General features: G+C 37.5%; 1 protein-coding gene across 1 annotated transcript in view; it reads right to left on the minus strand.

Moving 5' to 3' along the window:
• Window positions 1-23,068, minus strand: part of SPON1 (spondin 1) — a gene marked incomplete at both ends in the record, with an annotated part of 197,790 nt that overhangs the window by 169,409 nt on the left and 5,313 nt on the right. Inside the window, one exon of the mRNA XM_082000657.1 lies at window positions 21,347-21,453. Within this exon, the coding sequence (XP_081856783.1) occupies window positions 21,347-21,453 (107 nt within the window). The remainder of the gene's footprint in view (window positions 1-21,346; window positions 21,454-23,068) is intronic.

Consider the following 23,068-nt stretch of genomic DNA (forward strand, 5'->3'; position numbering starts at 1 on the left):
TTAGGTACACCAGAATTGATGAAAGTCACTTGAAATACATAGTAAAATGTGAGTCTGCACATTTTACTGGATCAGCATTTCTCAGTTGCTTAGTTTGTTCAGGCTTTTCATTTATCCTTCATTTTAGAAAATATTACACTACTCAGCATTATGAATATACTGCCAAGAATAACCACCTCACTTGGAGCTCCTCATTTAAGTTAAGGAGGGATTTAAGGATTACAGAAAATACATATTTTTAATAGTGTTATTGCCCTGCTTGGTGCTGGAGCTTTGAAGCATCAGCAACTCTGGCACATGTGCTATTCATGTTCCTCATGAATGTCTCGGTGCCAAAATATACATCCCAACCTAGTTCAAGCAGATTCCACACAAATTCCCTTAGCCTCCAGATGACTGCGTACAGAACATAATCTATTTCAGCGAGACTTAATCCATTGCTAAAACCATATTTAGAGCACAAATACGGGCGATCTAGAACTACAGGCTTTATGCAGATAAATGTAAGAAGGCATTTACCTCCTTAAAAGAACTCCAAATCTTTTGTTTAACAAGTTGCATGAACTGTCAGATCAGGAATGCTGTTCATATAGGAAAGCTGCAGAAAGTCAGGAAAGGTTTGTGGCAGCACTGACAGTAGTTGTGAGCAATTACAAAGTCACCATGTTCTTTGTGTGTGTATGAGTCTGCGCCTGCACGTTAGGCAGAGTCAAGAGATAATAATCCAGGCTATGGCTCCTTTTACTTTTGTATACTGACAACCTACCAATGCACAGATTCACAAATTCTTTCCTTACTTAGAGGGCATCACAGTCTATTCATGAACAATTCCCCTGCCTACCTCCCCAAGGTTTTCTACAAAGCCTAATTTCACATTACCTAGAGTACTCTTCTGGTAAATTAAACCTGCTTTGCTGAGAGTTTCAAGGAAATCAAAAAGTTATGCTTTCTTCCTTCCAGTATGAGAAGATTCTGCTTCAGAAAGACACACCACAGTCAGTCAACAGTGAAGCCATAGTTTGGCTAAAAGGGGAGTCTTGTGGACAGACTTCAGATGTGTTTTCAAGAGCCTGGTAAGCTCTCTTCAAATGCTGACTGAAGCCCAAACAAAAACCTCACAATACCAAATATTAAAACTGCATCTGTATTAAAACATGGTTTTGAAAATTTTTCTGAAAAAGGCCTTCCACAAAACGTTTGTTACAGGAACAAAACAATCACATGAGTCTCAGGGAAAAAAGGTAATTTAAAGCTTCATGACTTGGGTTTTGTTTGCTTGGTTGGGGTTTTTTTGTGGGGTTTGTTTTTGGGTTTTTTTTTTTTTTTAAAGTTCTCTATTTTCTTGAATATAGCAATATATTTCATCATGGTATAAGATGTCTGCTAGAGGGTTGCACAATCTTCTTAAAGGAAATAAACATGCAGAAAGGGATTGTGAAAAAAAATAAAGTAACCAATAATTTTAGGAAAGGCTTATAATCAATTTACAGACCTATGAAGAAATGTAAGCACTCATAAAAATTAGCTGTAAACTGAAACTGAACTGTATCAAATTGTACCTGCACGTAGATTAACACTATAAGGACTGAGAATCTTTGCCAGATTTAAAAAAAAAAAAAAAAAAAAAAATTTATTGTGGTATCTTGCTTTCATATTAATTCCAAGCAGGGTACAGTGGTAAAGAAGCGGTTCGTTGAATGCAGCTCTCGCTCAGGAAACCTGCCATGCCAATCAGAAGTATGCCTCAATAAGGAGGCTTCCCCCAGTGCAGAGGCTGAAACACAGCAAGACAAAGGTGAGGAGGGCATGTGTGAAACCAGATCCTGCCAAAAGGGTGCCAGACAGGAGCCCAGACACTTACATGCTGTGCCACAGTCATGTGGCAGAGTCATGCCAAGGCTGGCAGCTCTGTCCTGGTCTGGTGCAGCAGGACCTGGAAAAGTAAGGAGTCTGAGGAAGAAGGTGGGACAAGACCTGCCTACATCCTTTGCCTTGACACTGCCAAACTGCATGCCAAATAAAAATCTACGGTTTACTGCACTGTCACAGGAAAGCTAAAGATACAACCAGATTTCAGAGCAACCCTATATATATATATTAGGTTAAGTTTTCATCTCCTGATGGTTTGGCATGTTTCATTTTGAAATATAATCTTTCTTTACATGTGTCAATTTTATGACTGTAAATAGGATTTTCAATTAAAATTTGCACTGCCATCTAACCATACATGCAGATTTAGAAAAAACACAAATTTATCTCAATCTCAAAGGGATTTAATTCCAATGAATATGCATTTCAAGACTATAAAGCTGTTTCATTTGAAAGTTCATTAGGGCAAACAGAAGTTCAATATATGCAGTTGTAGACCAAGAGGGAGGTAAGTACATTTTCTTTGGGGAAAGAAACCAGGTTTTTGCAATATTCATTAAGAAACTAGAAAATTAATTTCCAAACCGATTTGACACATAAGCAAATAAAAATTAAAATTGGAGATCTCTAGCATCAACCACCTTTTAAGTAATATTCCATCACTGCAAAACAGGCAAATGTATACGGAATCAAGAACGTGAAGAACAGAATAAATTATAATGTGAATTAAATGAGCAAAGCCTCTATTTACACTGGCTCTATTTCCAAGGCTTTTCTTTATGCTCTTAGCAAACCCACTTCAAATACAATAGATTAAAAAAAAAACCAAAAAAACCCACCAGACATTCCATTATTTCAAAGGAACACTTTAAAATAAACTAAGTTTCTAATTGACTTGGTAGTATTTTTTGCTATGCTGAAATTTAGGCTTTAGAACTCCTACTGCTATTAACTACAAGTAGCGGGAAAAACATTATTTTACACAATTTCCAGTTTCAATACATAATTTTGTCAAAATAAATTTTCCTATATGTCATTTTAGTGAATTATCATTTTAAAGCATTTAGAAAAAATGTAAATGCATTCAAACCAATCTATTCTGAAAGTAAATGTTTTGATTTTTCATCATCTCAAGTATTGTTGCTTCAATATTTTATTTATAACATTTATCTATTGTAAATATTGTAATAAAAAGACTAGCATACTTCAGTCTTTTCTGCATATAAACAGCTGATACCCTTTCTATTGGAAATTTTCAAATTATTTAATTGTTTAGCTGGTTAGCACTGGAGCACATTTTGACAGGGAAACTCTCTCATTTCAAACAGTTTCACTTTTTTGTTGTTGCTCAAAGACTCCTCTGCACAGTCTTTTTTACTACAAGCCCTAACTGGGGAAAATAAATAGTGCTTTGTATTGTTTGGGTGTGCCTTTCATATAGTAGCAACAGAAGAAAACAGCAACATTCATTGTAAAGCTAGCAAAATTGCCTACACTTTCCGCTTCTGACCAAAACCATCTTCAACACACTCACGGTACACAGAACACATTGTTCGTGTGCTACTGACAGCCAGATAGTCACAAGATACACACCTTCTCTCTGCCTGTAGATTGATATTACACACGAGTCTGAGAAAGCTTGAAACCTGATTCTTTGCATTCAGCTCCCGCATTATCCTGGTCATTCAAATATGAAGAGACAGCAATAGATACGAGGCAAAAGGCAGCAGCAAAGGTGTTACACACAAAGCATAGCATGCTCGCTTTTCTTTGGGCAAACGATCAGTTTTCCATGGATTGAAGGGAGTGATGCCTTCTACCGCACTTCTAAGAGCCATCTGAAAAGATTGACAAAACGGAGGTGCCAACCAGCTAAACTTCACCTATACGTGCTCTTATTCACGCTTTTCAGAAAGATAAAGATTCAGAGGCTTCCATGGAAATGGACTATTCTAGTAAGTCTACAGAGAATTTAAATGGCAGCATACAGGAACTGGAATTGGATAGGCACAGACACGCGAGAACCACGGTGCTTTTGTGCTCATCTTGCACACTGCAGCGTGATGTATGCTATTTACAAGCTTACTAAAGGGCTTAATTCACATGGGCGATTCTAGCCATAAGTGAAGTTGGAATGCAGCACGTGGGCTTACAACTGCTGTATTTACTTTACAATTCTAGCTTTCAACTATAAAGAGAGACATCAGGCTCAAGTCCTTCTACATTTCCCTGGAGACTTTTAACAGGAAAATGAAGACAAGCAATTAAAAGACTGAAGAACAAAAACTTTTACAGTTTTTTGCATTAAGAGTTCTAAAATTGCAAAACAACATACAAACAAGTTCTTTTTATTTCTAGATCTTAACTTTTTCTTAGCGGCAGACAAAATTACATGAGTCTCATTGCATGCAATATACAGGGACAAGTATCGATACTGAGCCCCACACTGTTCAATATCTTCCTAAATTATCCAAAAAATGGTATTGAAAGCACCCTCGCCAAGTCTGCTGACAACACTAAACTGGGTGGCAAGGTGGAGACATCAGAATGGGGGGCCATCTTAGAGAGAGACCTACACAGGCTCAAAGATTGAACAAAAAAAGGCTAGAAAAGCGGGAAAGCGAGAACTGTACGAAGTTTAACAGAGACAAGTGCATCCTGCACCTGGGATGGCATAACCAAAGAGCACAGAATAGGTGAAGGTCTGTGTGGCAGGGGAGGTGGCCTGCTGAAAGGGACCTGAGGGTCCTGGGGGACAAGCTGAACATGAGTCAGCCGTGTGCCACCGCAGCAAAAAAGGCAAATCAGATCCTGGTCTGCATCAGCAGGAGCATTACTAGCAGAGACAGAGACATGATTATACCACCAAGTGCTCCTCAGGCCACGCCTGGAATAACGCATCCAGTTCTGGTCCCCACAATTCAAGAAAGAAGCAGACAGGCTGGAGAGGGTCCAAAGGAAGGCCACAAATATAATCAAAGGGCTGAGGATCCTGCCCTATCAGGAAAGGCTGAAGGAGTTCGGTGTCTCCCCACTTGTCTTCCTGGAGAAGAGAAGGTGCAGGGGAGACCTCATCACAGTATTCCACTACTTAAAGAGTAGCTACAAATAGGACAGCAGCTCCATCTTCACAAGGAGCCTCATGGAAAAGACTAGAGGCAACGGCTCCAGGTTGCACCAGGAGAGGTTTCATCTTGATATAACAAAAAAAAAAAAAAAAAAAAAAGTTTTTACAGTGAGAACAGTCAATCAATGGAACAACCAGGGATGTGGCGGTTGGACAAGGTGCTAGGTAATATTATCTGGGCTCCCTTTCCCACGAAGGGTTGCACCAGATGATCTTTCAAGGTCCCTTTATGAAGTACACAGTCAATGATTTTCTGTTTCTCATTTTTTGTATGCGTTACAAAATGTTTCTTTGCACTTCCTTGTCTCTGTTTACTACATCTGCTACAGGTAGTTTTTCCAACCTTGAACAAAGTTTCTTTCAGTCACATAACTTTATACATATCTGGGAGGGCATCCCATGAGAAACAAATATAGTGAAAAAATTAAGTGCAGCACCAAATAAGTCCACACAATACTCTCTTCTCTTAAACTGATGATGTGTTGGTATGCAGGCGTATAAACAGCTACCCTTTTCATCTAGATTCTCATGTGAGAATCTGAAGCATATAACTGAAAGCTTTTATTTGCGAACAGAATGCACCCAAAATCATGTAATTTCAACATAAGTGACACAAATAGTCTAACCTGTTTATGTAAACATTTGTAGAACGTGAGCATGGGAGAACTAGAAATAACACAGATTTTCACTGCAGAAACTAAATATGGTCCAGCAGGTCATTTCTATCTCATGAGAAGTCTCATGCCATCTTTCACTTCTAAAGCTGAATTTTGGCGATATAGGAAATCTACCTCAGTGGGTATGGAAGACCAGTCACACCAGTGTTTTCACTTACTTCATTCAAAAGACTTACATTTGGTAATTTCAATGTTATTCTCAATACATTTCAATTAAAACCTGTGTAATGCTCAAAGTCAGCACTCTGGATCAGTTATTTTTCTGTGCTTTTATATCTTTTGCAGATTAATCTTACAAATTTTGCACATGTACTTGAGAAAACAATCCTATGAGCTATAAAATTGCAAATCAACCTTAAAGTAGTATGGAAAAAAAACTGGCTCAAAAAATGGAAAAAGAACTTCTGATGGTCAGAAATTCAACCACATAGAAATTAAAATTAATTTGCAGGAGATACCAACACTTGATAAATGACAGCATATCTCCAGAATATGAACCATGTAATTAGAGAAGTATTAAAATTAAAGGCCAGGAATCACATTTAACAGATGAGGAACTTATTACTTCTGGGATTATTTTAACTTTTTTTAAAAAAAAAAAAACACCACAATTAATTGCATATTATACAGAGCTCAGTAGACATTACACCATGCAGTTTACTAATCCAAAATACATGTTAATGCTTCTGTTTCTAATTCTAAGACATAGTATGGATCCAAACCCATTTATTGGTTTAAGTGACTTGGCCTAGAGTGCCAAGTAAGAAAGCATTTGGAGGGATTTTGTCATTTTAATCCTGTATTAGGAAGGACTTGTGTACCTTTCTGATATCTACACCAGCACAGCAGCTATCATGACTGGAATTGTTCTTATGGACCCCTATATAGACAGAATTACAGTGTGTTTCCATATTTTAAAATCCCCATGTTATATTTTACACTGATGGCTGGAATGTTATACATTTTACAAACGTTTGTTGTTTAAACACGGACAGTATTTACACACAAATAGAAAGCCAACTATTTAAACATTCCTGACTTGGAAGGCAAACATTGTGTGTGAAGAGCAAAACTACTGAACTTTAATCATGGCTAAAGTGTGATATGTAATCTTGAGTAAGTTGCTTCACCATTAACTCTTCTGTAAACTGGATATGATAAATCTACATTCTACAAAAATGTTTCTGGAATTTAATTTATGCCAAAACTTTCCAGTCTTCAGCAGAAAGGCAATATAAAAGCACATTTGAAAGCTGTATCCATAAATGTAAATGCAAATCTGGTAGCACTAACAAGAGAAAATCATTAGGACAAGATTCAGTACATTTAATTGGAAAAAAATGTAGGTAAGACTTCTCTAAATTCATACAGTAGGTTTCAGTAACATTCAAGTATCTTAACAGCAGTGAGTTCAGCATTTTATTCTGACCTTATCCGTTTACCATATTTTTAATCTTGCAATGTTCCTTCCCATATCTATGTCATTCTGGCTTATTTGGCTCAGGCATAAACTTTTTTTTTTTTGTACATGATGCATATGCATGTAAAAACATGAACAGAAATGGTCATACTCCAAGACCAGCTTTCACATAAGTCGTATCAGGTTTGTTATTTCCCAAAAGAAACACCAAATCTCTTTTATATTTGACAGTTAGAGGCAAATGGGTTTAGAAACCTAAGAATAAGTTGTGATGTACACTATGTTCTTTCTGTGGAAGCTGGCAGTTGCATAACTTCTGCACCACAAAGCTACTTGTTTACTACTATTTTGCAAGTAATGTAATCAGATGGGCATCAGAAGAACTAAAAGAAGAAATTAGATTAATATACAAAGAGTTTTGAGTAGAAAGCATACCGGTCTTTTTCATCATTTATAGCAATCTTACACAACCTCTAAGAAGTAGTTCCAAATTATTGTTTGGAATACACTGTATTTGAAGCTAAGGCTATTATATAATCTCCCTGTCTAAATATATCATAGTCCAATTCTAATTCATATAAGCATTTTGTATAGCCTTTATGGATAATAAAACTAGGTTACTGAAAGACTCTAAAAGGAAGCCAAGAAACTTTGCATAGCCAAAAAAATATACTGATCCTATGCATGCAGCAAATACAGAAAACATTTATGATTATCTTAATAATACTGGGATTTACCACAGTGTGTGGGCAGATTTTCTTAACAGGTAGGATTAGTGTGGGGAGTAATTTACTAACTGCAGGTTCTTGCTTTATTCCTAATTCTGGGATTCCCACACTTTCTTGTACAAAGAGGCCAGAGCAAAAGGACCACCAATAAGAGGCAAACTGCTGCCTTAGCAACCATTTAAAATACCTCCCTGAAACTCCCAGAAAGCATTCTTCTATTAACAGTATAAAATAAGTAGTTAATTTTCCTATGAAAGTGACCTATTACTCAACAGACGTTGCAGTATAAAATATTTCTCCATTTTCAGCATTTGTTTGCTTTGCCCCTTCTCTCACCTTCTGTTTTGTTCCTCTTTAAAAAGCAATAGGTTAGCTAAAATAGGTTTGTGACAAACAGGCTAAACAGAGGAACATCAGGTATAATTAAGCCTCCCATACAAACAGTCAGCTTTACTCATACAATTGGAATTTAAAAAAAAAAAAAAAAAATCAAATGAGTTCCAAGAGAACAAAACCCTGATGTGTGCCTGACAAATCATGAACAAACACTGGCAATGCCCTAAGGAACCTCTACTACACTGACTGTATCAAGATATATAATCATTAAAGTTATAGAACAGTAAGTACTAAAACTACTTCTTACAAACACATTCTTTTAAATGTTTCTTTTGAAGAGAAGTGCAGGTCCAAATGAACTATGCCCACCCACAAGGAAAAAGAAGAGGCAAGAGCAACAACAGTGCCTCAGTTCACACAGACGAGAATAATTGGAGCCCAGTTCAATCTGTGAAGTAAACAGAAGCAGGATGAAGGCTTTTCAATTTACACCTACAGCCTACAAATTAGTAAGCAGTCTGGTAGGATGAGCTTGCCAGCGATTACATAATAACCCTACCCACAGTGACAATGCAGGGAATGGGGAACAAAATGGTAGCTCTATACCAGCAGGGAATTTCCCTTTCTAATTACTGAGTACTATGAAAAGCATTCTCAAGAGCCAAACATCAGCTTTTGTGCAACTGGATCAGGAATTACTTTACTATTCTTGATTTATTTTCATATGAAAATTAATTTTCATATGCTGTTATTTTAATAACAAAAAGCAGTTACACATAAAAATGCAAAATATTGTCCAGCAAATATTGCTTGGGAATTTATTTGGTAAAATAATATTTTTATAGAAAGTTCAACAGGTTACCAGTAATGATGGCTTCTTGAAATATCTTGCCTATATAGGTATTCGTCATATATTCACTTGCCTGTATCAATGAAAATCAAAAGTACCTAATGCCAGAAAATTCTGCTTTCACGGTACTTATAGGGTACATTCATATCCTGCCCCTTATACAGTGATGAGAAAAGCAAAGTGGAACATATGATTTTCAGTTTCTCCCACAGCAACTGAAAAGGAAGACAAAATGGAGAAGGTGGAATGGTTGGAGATATAGTGTAAATCCACCTTTGAGGAATGCAATTACTCACAAGTAACTTTTCTGTTCCCTTCCAATGACTGTTGATAGGTAGATTTCCATCGTGGGTGGTTCCCAGCAATAGGTCCTTCCACAAGCACAATCACTTCAGGTAGAAGTCAAGAATCATTTCAGAAAACAAAACTGCATACCTATACTGGCAAGTGGTGCATTATTTCTAGATATATCCTTGATTTTGTAGTGCTTGATTAGTACGTCAAGCTCCTGTAAGTCAGTCTTATAAGTAAGTAGCTGTTCTGTTGCTATCTAGGATGGAAACATCCATACCATGGCTTAAGGAATAACCTGACTCAGAAGTGTTCTCAGTGGTGAGACCTTATCTCCTTATGGCTATTCCCTGGTGTCTCCCTGCTAGAGATACCAAAAAATGAGGGGAGCTGCTTCAGCTTACATAGAAGGCAAGCATTCTCCTTACATTAAGGAAGGTCTCGGAACTAAAGGAGCCAGTCAGGGAACGGGGGAAGCAGAGATAAGCTTGTCCCCTGCTTAAAGTAAAAGCCAGATCTCCTGGCTTTGTCTGCTGATTAAGATGACAGTCTTGCAAAAGTACCAGGGCAATTTTGTCAAAGAACAATTTATCAGGTGAGAAATCATCCATAAAAACACAACTCTTCTAGCAGTGATGACAGCAGTCAGGAAACCTGCGCAGACAGAGATGGAGAGGGTAGGCTGAGATCAGTGCAAGCGGATAACAGAAAGGTCACATGAGAACAGTCAGGACTGAATACAAGTCTCACCGGTGGCACTGCTCACTGGACCAGTGCCTCAGGAGGCCTTTGAAAGCTTACAGTTACGTAGCAGATGAGCACTGAGAACCTCTCTGGCAGGACTTTACATTAATGGAAGGAGATAACATTCAGATGATCATTAAGCAGAGCCTGGGGTGGATAGCAAGCAACTGGAAAGAATCAGGATGTGGGGTGACAGATCAGCAGAAATTCTGATGACTTCTGATGATTTGGTCCCTATGTCTGAAGAAATCCTTCTGTATAAGTACTTTCAATTAGTGATACCCTTATAATCCCAGACTTCACAAACCAGGGATGAACAAGGTCACTTTACATTGAAACGATCCAGCATCATACTGGATGAGACAAGTTCCTGGAGTTCTGCAAGAGTGGTGTGAGAGGAAATGCAATGTTATATGGCTCTTTGGTCAAGGACTCCAAATAGTCTCAACCAGGTAGGGAAAGAAGACTTCTTAAAGCCACATCCTGGCCTTACCATACAGTTTTCAGGGAAAATAAAGAAAATCAAGCATCCCAATCAGAAACACATCTGCAAAGTCTCTTGAGTAAAGACTAGCATTGAAGGAAAACATCTAATGTGTTTAGGATGAGAAGGTATATTTTTCAGTTGTGTGAGTCCTTGTGTGTCATTCTGAAGACATCATTATGGATTTCCATTCATGACTGCATGATGTGAAATGACTAAAAATATCTGTGAAGGTATATTAGGATAAAACACTAAAAGGCAAACATGTTGAATGTACCAGAATCAAAAGATATGGCCTTTTCCCTAAATAGATCTTGCATCATTCTGATGTAGAGTAAATACACTGTGATCAGATGATTAGTGATCCTGGGTTGTTAGGTCATGAGAAAGAGCTATCACAGCAAAGAGAATAATCAATTACAACTGTTCAGGACAGCAGTGGAAGTTGAAAGAGTATCCCTTTGCAAACATTGAGGTCCCTACCATCTTTCGAAAGGGAACAATTGAAAAGGAGGATGACTGTCAGGGTGGATGGCATCTAGGTCCAAGAAGGGTACACATGCAGTCTACAATAGTGAAAGCTAAATATATTGTCACTTTCATAATGCAAAATTGCCTTCTGAACTCAGAGAGTAGTTCTCAAGACAACTAGTACAGCAAGCAGTACATTTAGTCTGGCAGCAATTAATCAGCAGTGAGTTGTAATGGGAACTGACTTGCCTTACTTGACTATGAAGCCCGGAGGAAGGGTTTTCCCTACAACTTCCATTCCTGAATGAGTCAGGTAGGTAAGTTCAAAATTTAAAAGAGCCATTCCATTTCTAAGTCACCAGAACCTCTCTGAAGACACTGGAGATAAAAAAAAGAAAAGAATGAAAAAAAGACAGCCATTTAAATTTAATTGGGAGACCTTCTACTGGCACATATGTACCTTCCTCAAAAGTCCAGAGGGCTTACAGCAAGATTATCTTAAAGTAGTAAAGCCCATATAGCCTGGAGAAACTGTCAAGTTGAGCCTCAGCTTTTATAATCACCTTCACCTACACCTTCCCCCTTCCCTCCCGCCCACCACCCCCAAATCCCTTGAAGGGAAAAGAAAGAATATTATGAGAAAAGATTTTTAATTACAGACATAATTTCTGTATTTCTATAGTTTAGTCATTGTAGCTGGCAGTGTTCATTTAGACAGAGTGCCAGAATAAGCACGTTTCCCCAGAATAATCCTTTCTTTTAAAAGCCTTGTGTCATTATGGGAGTAGCACGGTTGTCCAGATCCATAGCTATCGTAGTTAGGGTTACAGGCAGTGATAGCTGAAGAAGTCCAAATCAGGGAATACCTGATAAAAGCTTTGTAACCTTAAAGTGGAAATACAAAAAACATACACTTGCTCTAAGGTCCCATTGATTGGAACTGACACACTGAAGGTTTTCTGATGCTGCAGAATTGCAAATAACTACATCAGAGGTAATTCTTGGAGCATTAAAGAAATATAAGAGCTAATAGATAAGAGTGTTGATCTTTCTCAGTAGAGCCACAAAGAATCTAGAGTAATTGATGAGTGCCTTCGATGAAGCTGGTAAATAATAAGGAGACCAAAAGGGAAATCTAGGAAGAAAAGCCTGATAGCAACGTTATGAATGAAGAAAGAAATGCTGAATAGAAGTTTCAATTAATCTGGAGCCTACATGCATCTAGCGTTATAACCCATGACAGTTACCCTATGGTAACTGTAAAACATCTGGCTGTTGCCAGAGAGCTAAATGTCTTTCCTAAAGTTTCTGGTCCAGATGAGTTGCCATCTGAAGAAAGATTGACACTGGAATAACAATGACTTCAGTAGACTACCTGGGCTGGAGAAAAGGGATATTTGAAATACATTCCTTTAGAGTCACTGAGATAGGTATGTCCTCTTAAGCACCGCCCAGGGAAAGAACATACAGCTTCTACTGATTGACAGAAGAGAGTTGGTGGGATCTGCACTCCCAGAACCAGACTTTGGATCAGAATGACATAATTGCAAATGTAAAACTGGCCTCAAAACTGGAAGGAAGACCTGAACAGTCAACCCTCATAAAGCATCAGATGGTCCCATGTCCAAAAAAGAGGACTCACAATGCTGATGTGTCTGAAGAACAGACTGGAGTCTCCAAAGCAGAAAGGGACAGTGCTTCCAGTGTCGTTTCCTCTCTTTACTTCTTCCCACAGAGCAGAGATGATTTATTAAGTATCGGTGCCAAATTCTAGGAAACAATTCTATAATAGGCCTCTTCAGGATGCTCCTAGAACCAGAAAGTCTTGCAGAAGACTTTCTGGTTTATTCTAGAAGGAACAGAATAAACTAGTAGATTTTTTTTTTAACAGGAGATCTATTTAGGCAGTTCTGATATCTTATCATGATGTAGTCTGGCATTGCATAGTTGGGCTGCGTGCACTGCAAGGAAGGGTGGGAGTTAGACTTGAGATAACCTGACTGACAAACCTTGGATCTGAAAAGGAGTCTGGAGTTTTAGCTAACATATCTCAAAAGGCATGCTTCCTGGCCTTAGGGTCTTTAGGGTGTTTTGTGTGTTTGTTTTTTGAAAGCAGAACTTGAAACATCAACAAATAAAATATTGGTTTAGGCATAACCCTTTCCAAAAAATATAAGATTCTACTGTGACATAATCATCATTTGAAGTCATTTTCAAGAAAGAGCATTTCCCCAGCAGGAAAAAAAAAAAATAGATATGAAGGAAAGAGAATACGTAAGAGTAGATTCAACAAAGAAAGAGGACTAAAAATTACATGACCAGAAACTGGATGTCCATGTAGAAGAATGTACATGTCTCGCACTACAGTCTAAGTACTAGACCATGTGCATACTAGAGACTCAGTAGTATTTTATATATTGGCATCTGTTCATAACTCCAATCATCAAAATGCATTACTAGAAATACAAATACGTGCATCCAGGCAAAGTCTTCAAGCCCTCCAAGAGTGGAGACTGCACAGTCTTCTCTGGGCAATCTATGCCACTACCTGACTGTCCTTGTAGAGAAAAAGTTCTTCCTTATATCTGGTCTTACCCTGCCTTGGTTTAGCTCGTACCTGCGGACTCTCATCCTTCCAGCATCCATGGTGGAAGAGTCTGGGCCACATAAATGCCAGAGGGCTTTCAGCAGAAAGCCTCCTAGCTCTTTTCCCATTATACCATAAACCAGGAAGGTACGTGAAAACTCAGAGAGTAGAAATAAGCAAGTTTTCAACAGAACTAAAAGCCTAGGCTAAGAAACTGAAAACCATTTCCGTTCAGTAGTAAAGTAAGTTACATTGCAGGCAAGTACAACTTACTATTTATTTCCTCTTCATAAACCTGTTATAGCTAGTACTTCAAAGATCTAATATAATCAAACACATAACAATTTTATGGTTTCAATAATTCATTCTAAATGACATGGCAACTATGTATACAATGAGTTGTGGGAATTCCCAAGGTATAACAAGCCAACATTTAGTATATGCAAAAAGTGTGAAATGTTACAATATAAATATTTTTGTCTCGTTCATAACACAAGTCCAAACCAGAACAAACAAAATAAATGTGAAGGAAGGGTGCAAAAACCCCTACATGGTCAGAATCTAGTTTGCTTTTTCTACAGTCTCATCAGTAGCAAATCGTCACTATCACAGAGCTCTTTCCTCTTCTGCAAGTTCCTGGTGCCCACCACTCTTATTTTAAATTATTATCTTTTAGTGTCTGAAGCAAGACATAACTATGTCCTGACACAATTTTTTTAACCAAAAACTTGCCAATAAATGGTTCATCCCAAGGTTTCTCCAGTGTACTGGAGACTTTTGTACTTAATCTCATTCAAAGTGTTCACATTTTCCAACCAACACTAAAACTGGTTGTGGGAGGTACCTTTTTTTCAAAAAAAAAAAAAGATCATATTTAATGCCTGAGCATCATGATGTGGAAGTCAGAGTTCTAGAAAAATGTATGAAAGTTTTCCTCAAGGACAATCAATTCCGCCCTACAGGAAAGGTGAACTAGAGCGTTTTACCATAATAAAATTATTTCTTTTTTCTTTCTAGATTAATATATGCAATAATTCTTATAGAAACAAAATTCAGGAATATTCTTGCAAATGCAAAAGACAGGAGACTTAAGTTTTACAGACTCAGACATAGGACAAGAGGAAATGGCTTCAAGTTGCGCCAGGGGAGGTTTAGATTGGATATTAGGAAAAATTTCTTCACTGAGAGGGTGGTCAGGCATTGGAACAGGCTGCCCAGGGAGGTGGTGGAGTCGCCATCTCTGGAAGTGTTCAAAAAACGTGTGGATGTGGCGCTTCAGGACATGGTTTAGGGGACACGGTGGCGCTGGATTAATGGTTGGACTTGATGATCTTGAAGGTCCTTTCCAACCTTAGTGATTCTGTGATTCATCTCTACCTTCTCAGTCTCCAAATCAGATACCTGGCATATTCTGATCCTTTCATATTTAACATATTCCTGTAATTATAGTTTTGGATCATGAATTTAATGACTGTATACAGCTGTTTCACATTGATTTAGCTCCTGCTGATAGTAGAAATGCTGATCAGTACTTCAGAAAGAGAATTTTAATTTAGGGGGTTGGATGTGACTGCATTCCCCCCCTTTCTGGGGGTACATCATCTGTGTCTCTCTGAAACCAACGTACACAGCTTTCTATTCTTATCGTTTGATAAGTGTAAAGTAGGTATACATGTCATGGTGACATAATTACTAGGTTTAAAGCCACAAGTAGATAGTTAGTGTTCAGTCTTCTCTCCCCACCTCCCTCATCTCATATGTAATTTGAAAATTATATTTCCTATTTGTAATGTTTCAGCCCTCCTTCATTAAAACCCTGAAGAATTTTTAAAATTAGAAATTTTATGTAGATAGGAACATTGTTTTCATTCAGTAGTGTGAGGAAGCTTTACGAAGAAACATAAACTATGTTGTTTCACTATGAACTGAAAATTCACCCCCTCTGATTTGCAAACCGTTGGTGATTGAACATTTCACATCAAATCGCAGTAAAAATGCATTACTTCCACATGCATATAAGCTGTAAGATGACAGACTCGGTTTCAGTGATAAGATGCTGGGAAAGGAAATGTACAGAATACAAACATGAACAAAATACTTGAGTTCTGAACACTTGTTAAGCAAAACTACACCATTTCATACATCTCAGAATAAGCCTGATGTGCTTCTATTTGGATACAAGGTTAAAAAAACCAACACACAAGTTGAGTGCAGCATCAAGATTACATAAGTATAACTTAATTTTTCATATAAAAAGCTTAATAAATAATTGCAGGGGGGGTTAAATAAACTTTGTTTATAAAGAACTAATAAATCATGAGACATGGCTAAAAGCCTTGTAATAATGTTTCTTTCAAAATGCAATGTATCAACTGCTTAAAAATACGTAGTTTTCCTATAAAATGCTGGAACACAGCAACTGAGGAACTGCTTTTTTAAGTGCTGGTAAAACTACCTTTTAGTGTAAAAGTTTTGGTAAGCCCATCAGTCAGCTAAACAGTATCAAAAGAAATTGTCATCAGTCAGCATGCCTCCAAAAACAAAGGCAATATTTGGGGCTATTGTTTCAGGGTAAACCTAGAGAAGGATGACTTGGAATAAAGGACCACTCATCTTACTTATCTCACTACTACAAGTTTCCTTAAATGTTTTCTTCTTCAGCCCACGTCCCTAGCTTTTATAAATGCCATATTTTTAATGAAACTTTTGCTCTTGCTACTGCCACGCCTGCTTATGTTTTTACATTGGTTTTGCACTGGTAAGTCATTAAATTCAGTGAGCTAAACTAAGAATTTCTTGATTCACTCTAGAGCAAAGAAAGTCAAAAGGACACCTCCAGGATCACTACTATGATGCATGCATTTAACACTAAACTATCACAAAAAGAATGGCCAAAGTATAAGAATCTTTGTCTAATTTTGAGTCTTTATGACTGTACTTGAAGAAAGCAGATCATATTTGCACACAGTATTTTATATTGACTGTTCAATTGTCAAGCATGTATTTATAAAGTCCACAAACAGCACCAGTTTTTGGAAGAATGGTGAGCACTTTGAAGGACAGGAATGTAGTTCAGAACTTTCTTGATAAATTGAAGGTGCAGTCAAGACAAAATTCAGTAAGACAAATACAAATCTCTACACTTAGAAGGAATGAAATGCACAGACAGAAAATGAGGAATCACAATGTAGGCAGCAGCACATAGAGAAAAGGATTTAGGACTTTATCATGGACCTCCTGCACAATACTGAGATGCTCCTGCAACAAAGGCAAGCTGCATAAACTTAGAGGGTTCTGTATGAAGACAAAAGAAGCAATTATGATACTCCAAAGGATTATTGTATCTAAATTCTATATGATTTTATGCTGAGGGCCCTGATTGAGTATTGTGAACTATTCTGGGGAATATAAATAAGACTGCACTCTCAACTTGACTGCAGAAATGGCAAAATTTAAAGATGATACCCTACAATGAAATTATTAAAATTTTAATAAGAAACAGGTAGAGAACATGTGGAATTGGAGAGAAAATAAGGGAAACTTCAGAATAACTTTCTTGTAAGAGATCATGAAAATTCTTAATTTAGGAAGATAACCTCATAAAAGAGAAATTTAACCACTACTAGTGAAGACTTAGTTTAGACATTAATAAAACATCTATAAAGTTTTCCTTAAATTTTCTATAAAACTTAATATATTGAAGTCTTTGAACAAGCCACTTGGAGAGATAATTTTGTTGTTGTTGTTGAACATTTCTTCAGAATAGATTCTGAAAACATCGACAAAAAATTTTCTTAGACTATTTATTCTTCCTCAGAGAATGAGGAAGATAGATGAGATGAGGTTCAGCATTCAATTTCTATTGTTCTACATTATTTACCGGACTAAACCTATTATATTGCATACATATGTTAATTAAAATGGCCTGTATAGATACTGTTCTACAGTCAATCAGTGCTTGATTGTTGCCCTCGAGTATAATTTGCCTTCAAACAGTTTGCAGACTGTTGTTAAACATTACAAAAGAGAATGATCAGCAGCCTGCCTGACAACAGTTGGGAATGGCTTGTGTAAAGACGCCAATGGGACATGATATCCAAAGCTTTCGGAGTGCCGCACTGAGGCCATGAGTTATACAATTACCACTGGCATAAGTAAGACCATATTATTATATCCCAAAACTTCCATGACTGAATTTGGAATCTTTAATTCCCCAACCATATTTAATTTAGCTATTTACATATGTTGGTGTGTTTGTGGGAGGCAATGTGATTCGTTTATTTTAAAGCCAAATTGTGCCCTGGGTGCACTACAAGCACAAAGAAAAAGACATTTTGTTGCATTAAATAAACGACAGTAAAATCAGATTTAAAAATCTCAATTTTCTCAGATGAAAACCGATTCAGTAGAGTCCAAACTACACTTCTCTAAAGGTCTCTACTCCATGGCAAGTATAAAGGTAACCAAAAAATGTACAGGACAGAAATACCTGTCTGACCAAGAATTTTAACAGCTGCGCTATTTATAGGGTCAAGACCCTGCAGCTTAATGATTAATGAAGATTGACCGTACCTGCTGACTTGCAGGGTCAGACAAGAGTAAATGAGCCATGAGGAGATTGTAAAAGGCAGAGCAAAGCCCCTGCAGGCCAAACTCACACTTACTGGAAGTTCATCCTTTGCAACCGGCTGCAGCACTCAACCTGCTGCAGCATGACTGTGACCACTGAAAACATTTTTCCAGCCTGAGCGTACCGTGTCCATGTCAGTCACTGAGACATTAGTCCTTATTTAACACCTTGCTACTCTAGCACATGCCCCTCTACAGTACTTTGAGGCGTTACACCCGTTGACCAGTTTAATGCTCAATAGCTGTGCAAAACAGAAGCAACAGCCCCAATGGGATCTTGACCCAAGTACAGAGTGTGGATTCAGGTGTTCCCCATGAAAGACATTGCAACGCATACTTTGTGATTTGAAAGTGTTACTCACAGGCTTGAAAATACCTTTTACAGTCTCTGAGGCATGGGGGGAAAGCATATGTCTTACTTGCTCAGCTTCCATTTCTTTCTATCCTGGTTATACTGCAAAGTCTTGCCAATATGAATGAAGCACTTTGCTTCATGCAGCGCATTCATGTGCTTTGCTTTGACTATTATTTGAACAGTAAATGTGTCTCCTCCTGGAGGCAGAGGCTTATGCCAGTAGTCCAGAAGCAGCATTTAGTGTCTTGCCTTGCCACCATTAAGGAATTTTCACCAAGTTCCATTCCACTAGGTAATTCATTGAATAACGTATTCTCCATCTGAGCACATGAAATACATAACTGCAAGTAACATGCACATTATCGTACAGTTTTTTTCTTACTCTGCACAGCTGTTTAGACACCATTAGGATCTTCACAAAGATATAACAAAAACACTGTGCAAACCTTTGAACTACATGTTTTTTCTCCTCTAGTTACTAGCACCTAGCCATGATACAAGAGACACTGGTATTTATCACTGTATGCATTCATTGGATATTTAAATAAGAATCTTAAATCTGTATCAACACAGGCAGAACTGGCAGGCACTATCTGAATGAACTTCAGTTAATTGTGCTAATGCGGGATAAGGACAAAAAGTACTGTTTCTGCCACAGAAATACAAGTGTAGTTATGCATAAAATTTGAAACTGTCATCTGCCAATTAGAATACTGATTTCAGATTACAATCCATACAACAAAGATAATTAAACAATCTTCCCTCCACTAAGATACACCGAGCTTTTTTTGGATCTATGTAGAATTACCATTTGCATCCCACCGCTGACTCCAAAATTCCTCTGTACTTCAAAAAAGCTTAGTGCGTTTCTCACTACGTTGCGAGTTAGACACACACCTGGCCATAAAGGCAAAATTCAGGCCAAGCCTTTCCCATTAGTCTCAGCTATAGAGATATTGACAACTGAAATACAGAAACGATGGTGTCATGGTCTAACCCCAGCCAGCAACTAAGCACCACACAGCCGCGCGCTTACTCCCTCGATCCCTGGATCAGGATAGGGGAGAGAAATCGGGGGGGGGGAAAAAAAAAGTAAAACCTCTGGGTCAAGATAAAGACTGTTTAACAGGAAAGAAAATGAAGGGAATAATTACAATAATAATAGAATATACAAAACTATATAATAATAATAGAATATACAAAACAAGTCATGCACAATATAACTGCTCACCATCCACTGACCAATGCCCAACCAGCTCCCAGCTGCGGTTCCCCCAGCCAAGTCCTCCCAGTTTATATATTGAGCATGACGTCGTATGGTATGGAATATGCCTTTGCCCAGTTTGGGTCGGCTGTCCTGGCTGGGCCCCCCCCCAGCTTCTCGCTGGCAGGGCATGAGAAGCTGAAACATTCTTGACTAGTGTAAGCACTACTTGGCAGCAACTAAAGCATCAGTGTGTTACCAGCATTATTCTCGTACTAAATCCAAAACACAGCACTATACCAGCTACTAGGAAGAAAATTAACTGTACAGTTAAATTAACCAGGAAAACAGTGACAAATTTCTTTTAAAATAGAAGTAGAAATGGCGGTTCTTCATCTTAATATTAGGTGATGATTTAATGCTAGCTTATTTAAAAATAAACAAACAAAACCGAAACCAAACCTGTCCATATTAAAATAGATTTCTCCCAGATAATATTAGGAAATTGTTTAATTTTATAAAAATGGAATTATTTGATGTTGGAATAAGTTCTCACCCTAGATTTTCTTACAAAACATACAAAAAAGAGAAAGACGTCTCTACGTGAACTCAATAGGAAAACAGGGCAAATACATACTGAGTTTACACATCATATTTGCTATATGTACAGAAAACAAAAGACACTTCAGGAAGAGCCATGAGGATTAAGTTTATTTCTATCTCCTTGTAGCTCACCAAAATTAGAACTTTTGAGTATTTCCCTTGAAAACATAGGAATGCTTCTTTGAGGCAAGTGAAAACTTCTATCCATAAATTATTACTAAAATTAGTATCAATATTACTACCCATATAACCAATATCATTCAACAATATTGCTAAGTTTGGAAAGTCAAATAGCAAACAATATTTCATCTGAGAATCAACAAACAACAAACCTACATAATTTCTACCTACTTTCATAAATACGATGTGTATTCTCAATTTCCAGAATTTCATTCATGCAATGTGATCTTGAAATAGCTAGAAATACTATTTTGTGAATCATTGCTCTGGATTCTGATCCTTTTAATAATGATAAACAACATTTCATCCCACTGAATGTGTTCATTAAGTAAAGTACTACTGAGCATCAATAAAACAGCAGAATCTAATTTATGACTGATAAAACAGTCATTACAGCTGTGGCAAACATTTCTCAGAGGCATAATCTACATCTGAATGGACAAAAATATCTAGACAAAGAAATACAAAAAGCAAAATGTGAATAAAACAATTTTCATATTCGCTTTGGATAACAAATTCAGGTATGCTAGGCTCTAGTTCAAATAATTGATACTTGTGTTTAACTGTAAGGATGTGGGAAAGCAAGCTGAATTGAAGGTGTGAAAGCCTTGACCTCTTGAAGGAGCTGTATGGAATATAAAATATGTTATGTTGTTTTCATGTCAACATCCACAAATATTTATGCTTACTTAAGCATAGTTGCATTCTGCTGTCCAAATAACGTATCGCTTTGAGCCAAGCATACAGTAAGGAAGACTCCTAGAGGTACAGATCAGGGAAAGTTCTCCCACCTGAAAAGTTCCTGCATGGTCATCTTCTTTGTCACCTTCTTTTCCTTCCTTGAGAGCAATCAATGTGAATCCTCGAAAGTAAGCAGGAGTGGCAGCAGAAAGTGTCACTGAGGTATAATAAACAGAGAAATAATGAAAACATAATATTAATTGTGAAATCAGCCAATTGCATATCATCTCATAGTTCAACTTGAAAGGTATGTGTTTTAAATTGGCATTAACAAAAGCTAGAGCACTAACAACATGGAGCAGAGCCAGCCAGAATACAAAAATGTTCAGTCCAAACTTCCACATAAACTGAAAAACACTGGCATGATGTGAAATACCGCAGCTATTTTTTTATCCACACTCATGTTTTTGGTTTTTTTTTTTTTTTTAACCAGATTGTTAATCTGCTCAGATATACAGGAGGGTTATTTTGGTGGGGGTGGGGACACGTGTTTTGTTTTGGGGATTTTTTTGTGGGTTTTGTTTGTGGTTTGGTTTGGGTTTTTTTTTTATGTGAAGGACCATCTCCTGAATATTTGACTTTAGCTTTTGTCCTGCTTTATGCCTAGATCCTTGTCTGTGCTTATAGTACACAGAAAGTTTCTTGAACAGTAAAGGATAACCACACTCCTGCTCCAGCTCAGCTTCACTCAACACACTATTGCAGCTGATGGAGATAGTCGCTCTGAAACTATCCTTCCCCTTCCTTAACCTCAGGGCAGAACAGGACACAAAGTTAAACTCACAGCTAAATCTGACCTCCAAAGATTGCGCTGCCAGCTCTGATTGCCAAAGCATCCTACACATCAGCAAAACATCCTTCTTCACACACCAGTCCTGACAAGAAAGGCACCATTGGATCCACCAGCAGAGAACAAATAACATAATGCTGACTAATCTGCTTTTACCATACTCAGCATTAAGATTACATCCCTCATTTTCTGCTGGTGCAAGATACCTTTGTATGATTTTTCTATTTGCCATCACCAGTACCTAAACACCACCCAGCAACATTTGAGTTACGTGTCTCCTTTGAATGCTATCAGAAATATGTAATGAGGCAGAGGTTTAAGGCAGGACTTTTGAGGGAGTTTCGAAATTACTGAATCCTTTTCAACACCTTATAGGAATACTTTTCTGAAACAAAGGTAAATTTTAGGGAAAAAAACTTTTGGAGACAGAAAACTTGACTACTAATACTTTTAAGTAGCTTTTACTTTAAGTATAACGCACATAGCGTTGCTTGTAGTACGCTGTTGTCACACTCATAAACCCTGACTAGCACAATAAGAACTGAAGACCACCCAGACTTTTCATGAGCAAATTGCAGCTACCAATGCTGCTTCATAGAGGAGTATTCACAAGAGACTCCCTCTTACACAAATGGGCCAAGAGGGGTTGAAACACATTAGTAAAAATGACAGATTGCCCTTAAAAGATATGGATTTCAAAATATGCCCAGAGTTCATTTAGAACATATGGAGAGCTCTTTGATCTAGAAATTCAATAGTGGAAAAATATAAAATAGGATATTTGAAGATTTCTAGCATTATGCAGCTGTATTTGGGTCTAAAAAACATGGTGTTTGTACAAATACATAATCTTTCTGACTATATATGGAAAATGGAGAATTGGAGAGATACACAAAAGGTTAAAAATTGAAGTGAGAGTGCCATGTTTAGACCTGTACAAATCTAGAGTAGTGATGGGCAAAATAGCAAGTCCCCCAGCTCT

Source organism: Phaethon aethereus (assembly GCF_964289735.1).
Source record: "Phaethon aethereus genome assembly, chromosome: 5".
NCBI lineage: Eukaryota > Metazoa > Chordata > Aves > Phaethontiformes > Phaethontidae > Phaethon > Phaethon aethereus.